Here is a 16535-nt window from a genome sequence, read left to right as displayed (position 1 = left end):
AGCGTAACTCCACATAAAAAGGACAAACTCTCCTTTTGTCGGTCACCACTGAGCTCCTGATACATCAGAGCACAGTCAGTGAAAACAGTGACTGTCTGGACCAGAGTCTGCACTCAAGGTTCATGTGTTTGTTACATTCTGTACATTTAATCCGGTAAGGTTTGGTTTCACACTACAGTTCAATGACTGAGCACTAAAGATCTTCTTCTACATCTTTTCATCTACATGGACAGATTCTCTCTTTATGTCACACTGATATATCCTGAATATTAGGGCTGTGAATCTTTGGGAATCCCACAATTCGATTCAGAATTCTTCATCCGATTCTTCATCCTCCATACTTAAGCGGCGCAACAACAAACATCGTGACAATCACCTACTGTCACACGGAGCTTTTTAGCTTTACCGAGGAGCTTTTTAACTGTACTCAGGAGTTCATCTACTGTCCTGCGGAGCTCTTTAACAGTTAAAGAGCTCCGCAGGACAGTTAAAGAGTTCTGCAGGACAGTAGGTGAGCTCCGTGAGACAGTATGAGCTCCGTGCTGCAGTTAAAAAGCTCTGTGGTACAGTAAAATTTTTCTGAATCATTCAATGTTAAAAGCGCAATTCGAGCTCTAATCAATTTTTTCCTACACCCCTACTGAATATAAGACCCAACCTCTTGCATGGCTTGATCTTATTATTTCTCTTTACTAGTTGTGCTAACTGGCACCTGATTAGTGTAAAAACAAAGAATTATCTTTTTACATGGATTAGTTTCTGAGAAAAAATGTCCACATATGAGGTCTTTAGTTTTAGATTTCAACAGAACTAGGAATTAGGGCAGCACAATATTGAAAAAAAATTACACTGCAAATGCTCTTTTTTCGACTATATCTATCGTGATATTAAACAGTGCAGGGCCCATGACGTCACCAGTCCCCCCCCCCCCCCCCCAAAACCCCCCACCCCCACCCTCCATCCGGACCAATCAAGAGCTGAGTCAGCGCCAAGCACTCAAAACCCAAGGAAAACAGCAAAACAACAGTAACAGGCTTTGTGCTGGACTGAGGTGCACAGCTTTCGACATGCGGGTTTACAAGCACGTGCCCAACCATGTGGATGGAGGCCGTGCGGTTACCTCGTGTTTACTCCTGGAAGCACAAAGCCTTAGAAATGATTTTGTAACCTTTTCCAGACTGGTAGATGTCAATGACTTCGTTTTCGGGGCATAATGTGTTGCTTTTTGAGATCTTTTAGCTGCTTCATGTTATCAGACAGATTCTATTAAAGTGATTTCTTGATTCTACAGGTCTGGCAGTAGTAAGGCCTGGTTTTGGTTAGTAAAATTGAACTCAGCTTTTAAAAAGTGTGATTAACCACAGTTCATTTATAGGGGACCGCAGAGCTAGATTGGTTTGGATAGTTTTTTTCCCTTAATAAATGAAATCTTTTTAAATTTACTTAGGTTATCTTTGTCTGATATTAAAGTTTGTTTGATAATCTGAAAAATGTAAGTATGACAAAAATGCAAACACAAAAGAAATCTGTAAGGGGGCAAATACTTTTTCGTGCCACTCAATATAGATATATGCTGTTCTCTTTCGTGTGATTTAACTTTTGTTTCGTTTTTTTTTGTCCTTTTCTTTTAGCAACTCGGGATCATTTCAACTGCACAGTAAAACAACGGCCAAACCGTCACAAACCTTCCACATCACAAAAGTGCTTTTGACTGAGAACTTTTACAAGCCTACACTCACTTTCAGTCTGAGTATAGCTGGTGTGTGAGAGATTAATGTGTGTGTGTGTGTGTGTGTGTATGAGAGAAAGAGGAGAGAGAAAACATGAAATCTGGTGTGAACAGTCTGGCTGTTGTGTGGGATTGGTGGGCTTTGTTGGAAGTGCTGTGTGGAACCCCTTTAACTCTGCTTTAATATGAATGAGCCATTCACAGAGTCAGAGAGACATTCACATGGAGGTTTCAGCATAGAGAGAGAAACCAAAGCTAAATAAAGAGGTTTTATTTGGCATGTTTTAAATAGGTATTAGGTTGTTATTTAGAGATTTAGAGAGATGTATTTCATTGGGTTATTTGAGTTATTGTGGTTCTATATGGAACTGTGGCATTTTTCATAATGAACAGCAAACCTGGGGAGTGGCATTTGAGGAGTGGTGGTTTTAGAATGGGTAAGCATCTTGAAAAGTGATTATGGTGTAAAAAGTGGGCCCTGATAGCAGCATTAATGTGGACTGAACCACATTATTCATGCTATTTACTGGTGGCCCATATATTACTTAGAATAATGTGCCAGTAGTGGGAAATATGTGGTTGCTGAAACTGTATCTAGCTTTTAAACTGGTGGATGAGTGGTGGCTTATTATAGATGTTGATAAACACGGAAACAGTTTGCATTTTTGCTAAATTATGTACAGCGGTTCCTATCAATATGGTCCAAAATCTTATATCACAATACAGATCCTAATTTTGATTAAAACAATATCATTCAAATACCTATAAGAACAAAATAAAAACCAACAAGTCAATACTTTTTATGCCAAGTAAGTTAATGCCTCCTGTAATAAACTGGATGTTGTTTTTTTCTCTTACTGTACAACATGTACATCTGCACTCCGGGACACTTTTACATTCTACTCAATACAATACTTGGACGGCTTTTTATTTTTCAGGTTTTTTAGTGTATATGCTGATGATACCTCCTTTTATTTAGTACTACTGCACTACCTCCTATTTACATTCAGGTTACCTTCATACTTTTTATAGTTTTTATATTGTTTTATTTATATATCCTTGTATAGATAGATAGATAAATAGATAAATAGATACTTCATTTATCCCAAAGGAAATTTAGGCATCCAGCAGCAACAACACAACACAATAAGAAACATATTCAAACATAAATTAAAACACAGAAGAATAAAAAATACATAAGAAAAAACTTCCCATACAAGGTAAAGATCTATCTGTAAACGGAGCAGTGCAGTAGATGTTGCTAATATTCATTAAATAATTAACAGACCCAAGTGCAAGGTGCAATGACATTGATTATAAAAATGACTGATGTGCCATAGAAATAGAAATATAAGTATGCATACGTTACATAATAGTTTTGAGAAGTGAATATGTGAACACCCAATCATGAGTGATGTAAAGTGTAAAGAATTAAGAATTAAAGTGGTTGAATAATGTCCATATGGTGTGACTGGGTTAAACTCAGTCAGCAGCAGCATCCCGTCCCTGATGGGAGGAGTTAAAGAGTCTGATGGCTCTCGGAATGAAGGATCTCTTATAATAGTTTTAATTTTCTCACTGCACCTTTACTTGCTTCTTTTTTATTATATTGTATCACCCTTATTATTTCTGTTTGTGCTTTTGTGTTGTATTCTGTAACTGTTGCTGGCTAATAAAGTTTCTTTAGGATCTATAATGTATCCATCCATCCATTCATCAGAAGTGCTGCACTGTTAGAATAGCAACACGCCAAAGTCAGAGCGCACTTGGCTCTTAAAGGTAATGGAAAGTGACAAGCTGTTTGGTTTATTTAATGTTCCGGCCAAAACACACCCATGTTTAATTAAGTATTAATTACGAATTAGTACAGTTGTTTCCAGCCACAGAAGCCGTGTTTTTGCATCCTTACGATTTTAAACACACACTGACACACCCTAAATCAAGCTGCGTGGTTGATACCTCGCCTATAGATCGCCTATAAAATAGGACTCAAAGTCTTTAAGCTCTTTGTGTTTTCTCTCCTCACCCCATCCCCCACTCCAGGAGATTATTTTGAATGTGTCGGAAACAAAATTGTAGCCAGGTTTTAAATCACTTTCCTCTGTTGCTCTAATCGACAGGCGAGCGTCTCGCATGTCGATGACCAATTGAGCTGCGCGCGCCATTTCGCTCTCTTAATTAGAAGAGCGCCGCGTTAATTTGCGGCCACAAAGCGGAGAACACGGCGAGCCGTCCAGATCTGATCGCACGGCCTGACGCCGACACGCACCTTTAATAGGTCGTTAACGTATTAAATGTCTCAATCAGCGCTGACAGTTCTGCACCAGAGATACAGCGGCCGTCTGGAGGGAAAGGGATTAAAAACTGACAGTGTGTGTGTGTGTGTGTGTGTGTAGAAAGTGTGAAGTGTGACGAGAGTGTGATGTCGTAGAAAATTGAGTGTACGTGTCAATTTGTGTGTGTGTGTGTGTGTGTGTGTGTTTTAGGGGAAATGGGGGACAATCTGTAAATAGAGCAATCTAGAAAGGTGTAAGAGAAATATTAAGAACAGAACCATAACATTAGAGACACTGATGGTTAAAATGAATAGCACTGATTATATGGTTACAGTGGTAGCAACTGACCAGTCACCCAGATCACATGCTCATGTGGGGCCTGTATTGGTAGCCCACTATCTCAATGTTGACCCCATATATAGATATCAGTGATCAGGGTCAGTGATTGCAGCAGGAGGGGTTAAACATGGGTACACTGCACACGGGGCCTAGTTAGGGTTAAGGGCTGTAATGATAGGGCCCATATGGAATACCAACTCCACCGAATATAGATTTTTGAACTCTTAAAACTTTATGAATATGAACATGATTTATTTGCATTATTTGAAGTCTGAAAGCTCTGCATCTTTTTGTTATTTTAGCAATTTCCAGAGCTGTATTAAAGGTTTTTTCACTTAGATGGCTTTGTATAGACTATACTAACTGTGGTGTTGAACTTTAGAACATTGCACTCCTAAAATAAAGTGCTACAACTTTTCATTTTATTTAGTGTCATTTGGTAATGCATATATGCTATTATATTATCAGTATATCCCTGCCATAAAATGGCTTAAAATAACAATAATACAGTTTAGAGCAATTATTTCTAGGACAACATGTCATCCAAACAAAAACAGTTATTGTAACAGATCTAATTATTATGCTTGTATTGTTTTAATTGGGGAGCACACATACACAATAACCTCTTTAAATAATTGCTAAATCAGTTGTTAGATTATTAGATTAATCAACTAATTGAAGAAAATTAAAGGTGCAACCACGCAAATAAGAGGTCATTAGCAGTATTCTGTAGCGCATGCAGAGAGCCAGAGATGGTCTAACACTCTAAGCTGAATTTGTATGTGTATGATGATAAATATAGCTGTGTGGATTTCCTAATATTTAGACGGAAGGTAAAGTCAGCTCTGCCGGCTGCTGGTTTGGGGGAGGAGATATTGAGGAAGAGAGGAGAGAGATAGAAGTGACTGAAGCTTCATCCACACATATCATCAGATCATTCTGAAGATACTCTGACCACCCAGTTCCTGTCCACGCTAATTCTAGCGTTTCCAAAAATTCTCAACCTCCATCCAACCATATCTCAACAACACCTTAAAAAAAAAAAAAAAAAAAAAAAAACACCCACATAAGTAAGCTCTGCACCCAGCAGGACGCAGTGATGCGTCATCACATATTCATTATCTGACCATAATCAGAGCCAATGACATCCAGAACCAGAGCGCAAGACTACTGTCAGGGGTGGTTCATTGTTTACAAAAAGGTTTCTATATATTACTGAAAGTTTGGTTTAACAATAGCAAGAGCGGAACCCTAGTTGGTGTAATAAAAACTCATCACATAGTGGAAAGTCACAGATTGCAATGCTATTCAGAAGCAAGATAAAAGTTACCAGAAACAATAATGATTAGACATTTAGACGGGCATGGGAAATATTTACACAAGCTCCGATGTGCAATTCCAACAGGACAATGCTCGTCCACATACTGCTGCTGCCTCAAACACAAAAATGGCATTATGCTGTGGATAGGATACTATTTTTTAAATGTCTAGAGATATTTAGAGTGTTAATTCTGACATGTGATTTTGATTTAGTTTTAGTCTATTAACTAAAATATGTAATAGTTTTAGTCACACTTCAGTCACTTAATTAGTATTAGTTTTAGTCTAGTTTTAGGCGACCAAAGCAAACAACACTTTAGTCTAGTTTTAGTGAATTCAATTCCTAAAATACTTACTGTTTTAGATTTTAGAAAACGTATATTGAATTAAAACAAATGTACGTTTTATTGGCAGATTTGAAATGTTAGAGTTATTTGTTGCAATCACTAGTCAGATTTTTTAATTTTTTAATTATTACAAATAATTTTCCCATTGTCAGTCTTTGACATTTTCGTTTAGTTGTCATTCATTAAACAACAGTCAATCAAATTCATAATTCTTGTTTACTTATGTAGCCAGGTGGTGAATTGAGAATACACCTTTAAAATGTGTGTCTGTAACTTTAAGAAACACAATCAGAAGTGTTGTCACCCTGAGAGAGGAAAGGGAGGAGCTAAGAGCATGGTAGAGAAGGAGGCTCAAGCTGCAGTGAATGGTGGTGCTCCATTTTAGGATCCATCCAGAGCCATCCTAATGAAATAAGAGATGCGGGCAGATGGCATTGTTTCTGTGGGGTAGTGTGCTCCTCGTGGTCAAGCCTTGTATTTTTCTGGGTTACAGAAGCTGTTTGTCCAAGTTCTCTTGATGAAATGCTCAAGTCTTGTTGAGTAAAGCTGAGTAAATCGAGGTGAGCTTAAAAACAAATATAAAAAGAGCTCTGTTAATGGTATTTATGTGGTATTAATGTTATTTATCTATTTTCTGTAATTAGTGCCACTACCAAATACTGTACTGTGTTCTAAGTTAGGGTTTTACAGTGTATTAATTTTATTTTTATTGTTTTAAATTCAACTAAATCAGAATAAAATACCCGAAAAAAGTTCTTTTGTCATTTGGTGTGCGTCCTTTCCCCAGTGACGTTTTTGTCATGAAAAATAGGTAATCAACAAATGTTTTTTTTTTTTTGTCAAAGTTTTCGTTAATGAAATGAACACTGCTTCAGACATGAGTTTGGTGTGATCTTAACTGTGGAAGTGAGTCGATCACCATGACCAGATTCAAAGAACTCTCTGAGACCTTTGACAGGGGGTTAACAAAAATCTCAGAATTGTTCGAAATCCGTGATTTCTAACTTCCAACTAATGTACATATACTTACATTTTATAAATATTTAAAAAACATTTAGTCATATTAATTTTTATCTCTTTGTTCAAATGAAGTGTAAATATCCTTATGATTAAACCTGTTCAAACAGACATAGATTGTCATTTCTACAATTAGTGAAGCACTTAATTTCCATTTTCCACATTAATAAAATATTGTTCTATACATGTTAAATAATATTTTTGGCTCATATGGAAATGATGAACACATCTGAGATAAACTGAATGCCATTCTGAGAGCTCACTTCAGAGAGTGAGAGAGAGAAAGAGAGAGGTTAAGAGACACTGAGAGAAAACAGGGAGCAGAAAATAAGAATGTGTGAATCGTTGGGAGTTGCTTGTTCTTCTAGAGAGAAATCTCAAGAAAGCCCTCACTTCACCTCCAAATTACACCACACACACACACACACACACACACACACACACAGTTGCATTGTTTTGCAGAGTTTGACCCCAACAAAGAGACACAGGTTCATTCCTATTCAGCTCTGAGGACAAATTCATGAATTCAATTCAGTGACCCCAGAACTGACCCAGCTGGTGGTCTCCATAGTGCACAGTGCAGAGAAGTGCTTACTCAGTTTATGTGTGTGTGTGTGTGGGTGTGTATGTGTGTGTGGGTGGGGGTGAGTGTGTGCATATGTGTCCAAAAATCTAGCTAAATTTCAGAATTCCAGATATGAAAAGTCTCAGCCAAGGCTGGATTGATATGAACGTTCTGTGGAGATATTGATATCAATCTTGATCAGCTAAACACTAAATTAAATGTTACAAACACTGTTAAAACTGGCTGTTAATTTACAATGGATTTTAATTTTAGAGACAGATTTTTTATAATAACAGAATAATATTACCAAGAGTACCAAAATTAGAGCAAATTTACAGCTGTTTCTTACACTGTAGTTTCTATTTATGACTTTATGTAGTCAAACTTATTCAAATTTTCAAACGACTCTGGGATAAGCTGGGCCAAAAAAAGAGTGCATTATCAATCTTAGAGGAATTGCAGAGACTTGAGAGAAGTCTCAGGTAAGGCCATACTGTACGAACATATTAACTCACAACTGATTAAACCCAACATCAGATAACTGTATCTGTCACACCTTAGCCCTGTCTGTCTTGTTTTTCTTCCTTTTTTGTGCTTCCTGTTCCTGTCTTGCTTTTCTCCCTGCCTGTTTCTGTCATTTCCCAGCCTCTATAATTTCTTCCACATTTGTTCTTGAAGCACATGGCCCTGTTTTGTTGTTGCCTTGTCTCTGTCCTAGGCCCTGCCTTAGCCACGCCCTGTCATCAGTGTTATCACCTGTGCCTTTGTTACCCTGCCCCCTCGTTATCTTCCACAGGTGTGCCTTGTTTCCACAGATCTACATAAACTCCACGATTTCCTTTTGTTCTGGGTCATGCACTGAATCTTTACAGTATTCAAGCAAAAACTATAAAAAACAACTTCAAATTGATGTAATGCTAAATAAAAACTATCAAGTAGTAATACATGATTACTCTGAATGTAGCAAAGACTTGTTACAAATCAAACTAATGATCAATGTGGACAATTTCACTAGATCAGCTGTTTTACACCCTCATATCTTCAGAATGGAATCCTTATAGAAAGAGAATTACCATTTTAATGCATTTTTTTAAAATTGAGATTCTGCCAGGGGGAATCTCAGTATACTGATTCTTGAAAAGTGTCTTAATACTTTGTCATTTAAAACTGTACAAAAAAAATCTTTTTTAACTTTAGATCGAAGTCAAGGTAAAAATATTTTATTTAAAGTAGTTTTGAAGTGTTTCTATTGGTCCAACGAATATGAAATTTTGACACAAAAGAAAAAAACAACTGCCAGGATCCAATTCATGTGTTATAAAGTAATAAACAGCAGAAATGGGGATCATCACTTTCTTGAACTGTTCAGAAGAGCCCACCAGAGCACCCAGACATCATCAGGTGGTTTAACAGAGCTCCACATGTAGAGCACATCCTGAACGGTCATCTACTTGCTGCTCTCTGCAGCGTCCATGTGGCTGCAGCTTCTCTGGGCTCGGCTGTCTGGTTGGCGTGATGAACATTGCTGGAAGGATTGCAATTTCCCTCCAACACCATCTGTGAAACTCCGACCCCGAGCTCAGAGCTAAACACCACCCAGCAAAGCAATCTGCTCTGCATATATATCCCTCTCTCATCACACACTCACAGAGAGAGAGAGAGAGAGAGAGATAGAGAGAGAGAGACAGTAGGAGAGGTAAAGTAACTACAGAGAGAAATGGGGTGAGACAGGTTGAGTGAAAAAGAGAGAGACTGATAGAGAAAGTGAAATAAAATATTGAGAGAGAAAGAATAAATGAGGAACACTGCTACAAAGAGAGAAATAAAAGATTGAGAGAGAGAGAGAATGAATGAGAAAGTCTGCTAGAGAAATAAAAGATTGAGAGACAAGAGAGAGAGAGATAGAAAGAAAGGATGAATGAGGGTAGACTGATAGAGAAAGAGAAATAAAAGATTGAAAGAGAGCGTCAGACAAAAAGAATGAGGTAGACTGATAGAGAAAGAGAATTGAGAATGAATGAGGTAGACTGATAGAGAAAGAGAAAATATTAAGAGATAGTGAATAAGGTAGACTGATAGAAAAAGAGAAATAAAAGATTGAGAGAGAAAGAATGAATAAATGAGGTAGACTGATAGAGAAAGAAAAATAAAAGATTGTGAGAGAGAGACCGTAAGAGAAAAAGAATAAGGTAGACTGATAGAGAAAGAGAAAGAAAAGATTGAGAGAGAGAGAGAGAGAGAGAGAGAGAGAGAGAGAATGAATGAGGTAGACTGATGGAGAAAGAGAAAAGACTGAGAGAGAGAAAGAGAGAGAAAATGAAAGAGGAAAACTGATAGAAAAAGAGAAAAACAATAAAGAGAAAGAAGCGAGAGACCCACAAAGGAAGGAGGGACAGAGCAGGAGATAGAGGTGAAGTAACTAATAGGGAAAATGAGGGAGAAAGAGAGAGGCAGGTAGAATCATACAGAGGGTGAGAGAGAGAGAGAGAGAGAGAGAGAGAGAGAGAGAGAGAGAGAAACAGTGAAAGAGAGACAGGTACAGTATAAAGAGGCAGAGAACAAGAGATACAGAGAGAGGTAATGGCACTAGAAGATAAAAACGCGAGAGATAGATAAAACGAGAGAAACAGAAATAGCAAAGAGCTACAGAGAAAGAGAGAACAGGGCAAAAGAGAGAGGTAGATTGGGATCGACAGACAGAAAAGAAAAGAGAGGCAGAAACAGATATAAGATAAAAGAAGAAGAGAATGAGGGAGAAAGCATGACGAACAAAAAGAAGAGATAATAAGAAAACATTATGTATAATGAGGATAGAGCAAGATATGGAGAAGGGGGGTGAAGGAACCACAGAAACAGTGTTAGCAACAGACAGAGTGATAGAGGGAGAAAGGCTGGATACATAGAGGTAGAGTGACAGAAAGTTTAGAGAGATTGAGAAAGATAAGAAAGATTGAGAAAGATAAGAAAGATTGAGAAAGATAAGGAACTACAGAGAAAGAGTGATAGAAATACCAAGAACCAAGGAGAGAAAGACACACAGGGTGAGAGAGAGAGAGACAGATACAGTAAAAAGATGGATAGAGTGCCAGAGGGAGAGAGGAGAAGAGAGAGAGAGGTAGAGAGAGGTTTGAATATTAGTGAAGCTGTTATCATCCAAATTCTGTGGATCTCTCGCTTCATCCCTCCGCCTTCATTCCATCTCTCCGCCTGCACTACATGATTGAGCTCCATAACCTCCCATCCATCGCCCAGAAAAACACCATCAGAGCCCCAACCCGGACCCACACACACACACACACACACACAGGCTCGCTCACACTATGAATAAAATATTGGACATGACAAGAAATTAGATCCAGAGAAAAAACAAGTGTGAGTAAAGTGACCGCAATCCAGTGGGCAGCATGTGGCCCCCGATTCCCCCAAACTTACACTATATCACACACACACTCACACACACACACACACACACCACTTAACACACTACACACTATCACCACTACACAACACGCAGCCCCTCTTACAGCACTCCCAACATGCAGAGCTGCCAGCAACGAGTGGGCAATGAAGAACACACACAAACAAATCACACACACACACACACACACACCTACCATATACGCTGCTCATCATGTCGCTACACAGGAGATGGACAGAGAAAGAAAGAGACAGAAAAAAGAAATCAGATCAGAGCAAGCACAACATTTCTGTCAAACACACTATCTCTCACACACTTTAAATGAATGACGAATGAAAAAGAAAGAAAGAGAGAGAAAGATGGAGAGAAAGATAAAAAGGGGCTAGCGAGTTAGAGAAAGAATTAGAGTTAAAGATGAGGGAATAATTGGGAAAGAAAAGGAAGGAAAAGACACAAGAGAACAAAATAGTGGAAAATGAAATAACAGAAAACAGAGTTTGAAAAAAGAGTGAGAGATGTTGAGAAACAAAAAGAAAGGCGAGCAAGAAGGAAAGAGAGATTTTAAAAACAGACAGAATTATAGAGTGGTAGAGGGAAAGTGATTGTATAGTGTTGAATCAACACTCAATATGAGAAAGAACTGAAGAGAGAAAGAAAAAGAAAGAAAGTAAGAAAAAAGAAAGATAAATTAACAGAACAAAAGGTATGAGAAAGTGGGAGATAGATGGACAAATAAAAGGGAAAAAGAAAGATGGAGAAGCACACCTGCAGAACAAAGCATGAGAGAAGAAAAAAAAGAAAAGATGTAGAAAAAGGGGAGAGAGAGATGGTGAGTGGCAGACAAAGAGAGAAGAGAGATAGAGTTATTAAAAAAGAAGAGAGAAGGAGATAAAGGACAACAAGGCCACACTTCAATACTACTGTAGTTCTCTAAAGCTCTCTTTGTCCTTCTAAACCTCCATCTCTCTCTCTCTTTCTCTTTTATTCAATTCAAATTAGCTTTATTCACGGGATCATTTAAATTAAAATACTAAATAAACATTAAATAAATGGTTAATAAGTCATCACACACACATTCACTGATCAGCTAAACCATTAAAAACACTGCCTGGGAAAGTATATAACATTGATGATCTGGTTCCAGTGGCTCTTTGTCACAGTTCTTAAAGAATAAGAGAAAGAATAAGAATCTGAGACACTTTGACAAGAACTGAAATAACATGATGTTCTAGACGACTGGGTCAGAACATCTCCAGCAACATCAGGCAGGTCTTGTGGGGTTTTCTCAGTTTTCAGTGGTCAGTATCTACCAAAAGTGCCCGCCCACATCACCATTTACAGGATCTGCTATAACATTAGTCTTTAGTCAAAATGTCACTGAACACCTTCTGAGGTCTTGTTGAGTTCACGCCTCAACAGGTCAGAACTGTTTGGGTGGAACTAGAGGGACCACAATACTAGACAGAAAGATTTAACGTTATATCTGGTTAGTGTACATACTATTTTTTGAAAAATATTTGTCGCAGATAAGTTTATTTGTTTAAATGTTTTGAATTACAAATCAAATAAAATTAAATATTTTACAAGCAGGACAGGACACAGGTCCTATGTTGCTAGCTATACAATATATAATATAATACAATATATGCTAAACCCAATACAAAAAAATAAGCAAACACAAAAACAATATCAACAATAAACTAATAAAATAAGTTCAAGTAAATAAAGTATAAACATGTTATAACACATAAGCATGAAATGAATATGAACATGCATCAAAAAAAATAACAGAGGTAACAATGTAAAAATACAGTTTTTTCAACATGATTACAAATATAGAAGACTGTTAGTTAACCTTTATTTTAGAGAATGTTGTATATTTAATACAGTTTTCTTTTGTGTGAGGGTGGGTTTTTGTCATGTAATGCCTGGTTAATAATTTTTTTTAAGTTGTTAAAAATCACAATTTTCTTTTGAATATTTATATACAGTAGATACTGTGTTTTCAAGTTTCCAAGAATTCCCTGTCCCATCTGTAATCATTGGATAACTGCGCCCCTTTAAGTAAAAAGTAACCTTTGACATCAGTGACATCACAACCTTCACACTGTTTTTTTTTTTTTTTCAAACGACTTAATACACTTGATGCATGTTCAGGTGTTAATGTTGATAGTAATTTTATACTGTATTTTTCTTATACTGTCTCCATATTTAGCCAAGGGCTGGACAATATGGGTAAAATCTATATCGCAATATATCTCTTTCGGTCGATACAATGTATGTCTGATATTAATATGAACAGTATATCCAGCCACTTTCTGTGGTGTACTTCATCACACGCTGAGGGTGCTGGGTGATATGGTAAAACTAATATATCATGATATTTATTGATTTATAGACAAAATGAGCAAAAGTCAGATTCTGCTATTCAAATACTCATGCATCTTGTGTAATTACACTGAATTCTTTACACTCTGTAAATAAATGTACAGTTGATTCAGTGTTCTTTAAGCATATATCTGATGATGTCCTTGATATTCGTAAAGAAGCATACTGTCAATACGTTATGAACGTTTATTATGATATGAATAAATAATGATTTACTGCTCAGCTCTAATTTAGCCGAATTAAAACTTAAGCTGTTCACTCTGGTGTGGTAAAATATCAAGGTAAATAAAATACATTTTGAAAATCTAAATCTTTTTGTCTTTTAAACAGAACAAAGTCATCATGAACTCCACGTCAACCACGTTTTCATCAAATGCCATTTTTTGCTAAAATTGTCCACCGTCATTGTCCACCCTGTGTGCATGACAGAGTGGATGCATACATTGCATACAAAGTTGTATTGCACACAACTTCCTAAAACATTTTTGGGCAAAACTGACTTTTTTCCCTAAATCATCTCCTCATGATGTTGCCCGGCCACTTGTGGTAAAATCTCCTACACCCTCAGCTGATCAGATCGTTATATTCTAGTCCTTTAGGATAATAGCCTGAATGTCAGGAGTGTGACTATAGCTAATTTATTATGCTTAAATCAAAAATAAAATGGGACTTAGGCAATTTAAATAGCTTTCCAAGATGGTGGCTACCTTCACTGTACGGATTTCCATAATTCAGGGCTTGTCCACCCCAACTGGTAAGAGATGAGAATTTTACTATAATGTAAAGTTTACTTCTTATTAATAAAGCATATAGGCTATAAATACTGCATAGTTGTTTAATCAAATTATTGGCTTTTATTATTGGCATTTTTAGTCTGCAAAATAGCTAAATCCATAAAGCTAGCTATAAATGCTCTACAATTTGTGGCTGTTAAAATATGAAAATATTAACTGCTTTTGTCTTTTTAATCAATATTTTGTAAATGTTGAATTAGGATTGTTTCTGGTTGGTTCTACTGCTTGACTGTATGATAAACTATCCTATTAATCTACTGCTAATTTTTAAATAGCCAAAAAACTGTCATGTTTTTTGTGTGTTTCCTGAAAAACTAAAAAAACGGTTTAGGCGATTATTTTAGGAAGTTCACGATATATAACTATGATTACCTTCTACCTACCCTTTGTCCACTCTGTGTTCATTAGCCTAAAACTGGTTAAGACCTTATTGCGCTTTATCATCATTAGCCTAGATGTTCTAGTATTGATGATGATGATGATAGTGGAGGGTCGTGCTTGAACCCGCAGATTGCCGGTTTCGGCTGTATTATGATTTTAGTTTTCGCTGCTACTTTGTTTTTAAACTCTAAACTGTGTGAAAAGCTCGCGCGCTGTGAATAATAACAGCGACAGCGCTCGTGCTCTCTGGTCTCAGTCCACCTCTCTCTCTCTATCTCTCTCCCTTCATTCACTCCCTCTCTCTCTCACTGCGGAGCGCGTGTCCGAGTGTCCGAGTGTCCGCGCGCCGCCCCGGCCCTCCCTCCTTCCCTCTCTCCGTCAGCGGTCAGCTCTCCCTCCGCGCGAGAGAAAGAAACTCTTACCTGTTCATGCGGGGAGCGCGCGCGTCGGCGGCGTGCGGCTGCGCGCGAGGAGCAGGATGAGGAATAGCGCTCGAGCTTCAGGCTGATGTTTAGTGCAGCGCGCTCGCTCTCCGAAGCCCGTCCGAGTGCGCGGGAGCGCGGGGGAGAGGGCGCGCGCCCACTGCCATGTTGGAATTTCCACACGCGCTCACTCAGCACGGTGCTCGCGACTGGGGAGCCAAGGGGAGGGGGGCGCACTGCGCACGCGCACAGGCTCCACTGCAAACTCCCAATCTCTCTCTTTCCCTCTCTCTTTCTCTCTCTGTCTGTTTTGTCCTACCTTTACATCGCTCTTCCCCTTTTCTCTCTTTCTCTTTTTCTTATTTTTCACTAACTCTATAATTTCCTCTTTAATCTAACCAACGAGCCCAGCCCCACCACTCCCCTTTAAACAAAACACGGACTGTACATGAAATTGAGGAGAGTTCCCAGGAGGGGTGATTGTGTCAAATCAAAATAAAAAGAATCATTTAGACTCAAATCAGACACACAAACTACTATGAACATTCTTTATCATCTGGTCTAATTTAAGTATCTAACAGTGTAAAGCTTCTCAAAATTCAGTGTGCATTTTACAGGGCATGTGCTTATAATAAGGCAATGAAATCGCATCATTTATTTTCCCCTTATTCTCTCAGCTAGTTTCTCTCACTCCAGTTTAAACACTGGACAGTAGAGTTTAGATCGATCCCAAAAAATCCAGTCCGACCCTACCCGAGCCTGTGCACATTCTGTCAAAGCCTGACCTGCCCGCCCCATAAACTGTCATTTTGAGCCCGAGTCTGATTTAAACTCGACGTTGTTTTAGTAAGTAGAAACTAGTGCTGGGCGGTATGACACAGTATATCACAGTATTATTCAAGATTCTGATGGTTTTTACGGTATATCACGTTTTTTTTAATTATTATTTATTTATTTATTTATTTAAATATTTTGGAATGATTGGGCTTTTATATAAGTTTGTGACTGATTGTACTGTAAGGAGTAAATATAATATAAAAACTGAGACTTTAAATGAAGGTTATGATTACTATTGGGTTTGCTTTGTCCCACAAAATTACACAACATATGAAGGAATAAGACCTCATTAGCAGGTTTGACGCAGAAGTATAAATTGCTGAGCCTTCCGTGCATAAACTTATTATGCTAACTGGCTAGCGTTTTCTAGCGAGCTGTCCCAGCGTGCTTTTTTGGCACCGCTGTTCTACAGTATGAGACAAGTGCAGTATGAGAAAAATGCATGCCGGTTCTAAATTCCCCTACGGTATACTGTATGAACCCGTATACTGCCCAGCACTAGTAGAAACCATTGAAACTTAATTCTGAGCTGTCTGAATTACACACATGAAGGAGGCCTGTGTGTTTACATGAACACTAAATGGTGTAAAAACGTTACACTGGTTTCCAGCTACCGCTTACCTCTGTTGGACTTTGCTGACACTGCTCTGAGCAAGCTGTACAGTACCATCAGTAACCTTCAGAATCGATGGACTGTTTATG

General features: G+C 38.0%; 1 protein-coding gene across 1 annotated transcript in view; it reads right to left on the bottom strand.

Moving 5' to 3' along the window:
* LOC107197615 (fidgetin) overlaps positions 1 to 15202 on the bottom strand; it is a 33919-nt gene extending 18717 nt beyond the window's left edge. Inside the window, exons 1-2 of the mRNA XM_022673475.2 lie at positions 14997 to 15202; positions 11208 to 11230 (exon numbers count right to left, since the gene is read on the bottom strand). Of these exons, the coding sequence (XP_022529196.2) occupies positions 11208 to 11230; positions 14997 to 15004 (31 nt within the window). The 5' untranslated portion in view covers positions 15005 to 15202. The remainder of the gene's footprint in view (positions 1 to 11207; positions 11231 to 14996) is intronic.
* Between the last annotated feature and the right edge of the window lie 1333 nt (positions 15203 to 16535).

This window comes from Astyanax mexicanus, chromosome 5 (assembly GCF_023375975.1).
Source record: "Astyanax mexicanus isolate ESR-SI-001 chromosome 5, AstMex3_surface, whole genome shotgun sequence".
Classification (NCBI taxonomy): Eukaryota; Metazoa; Chordata; class Actinopteri; order Characiformes; family Acestrorhamphidae; genus Astyanax; species Astyanax mexicanus.
The sequence above is the reverse complement of the archived record's forward strand: the minus strand, read 5'-3'. Positions and strand labels throughout refer to the sequence as shown.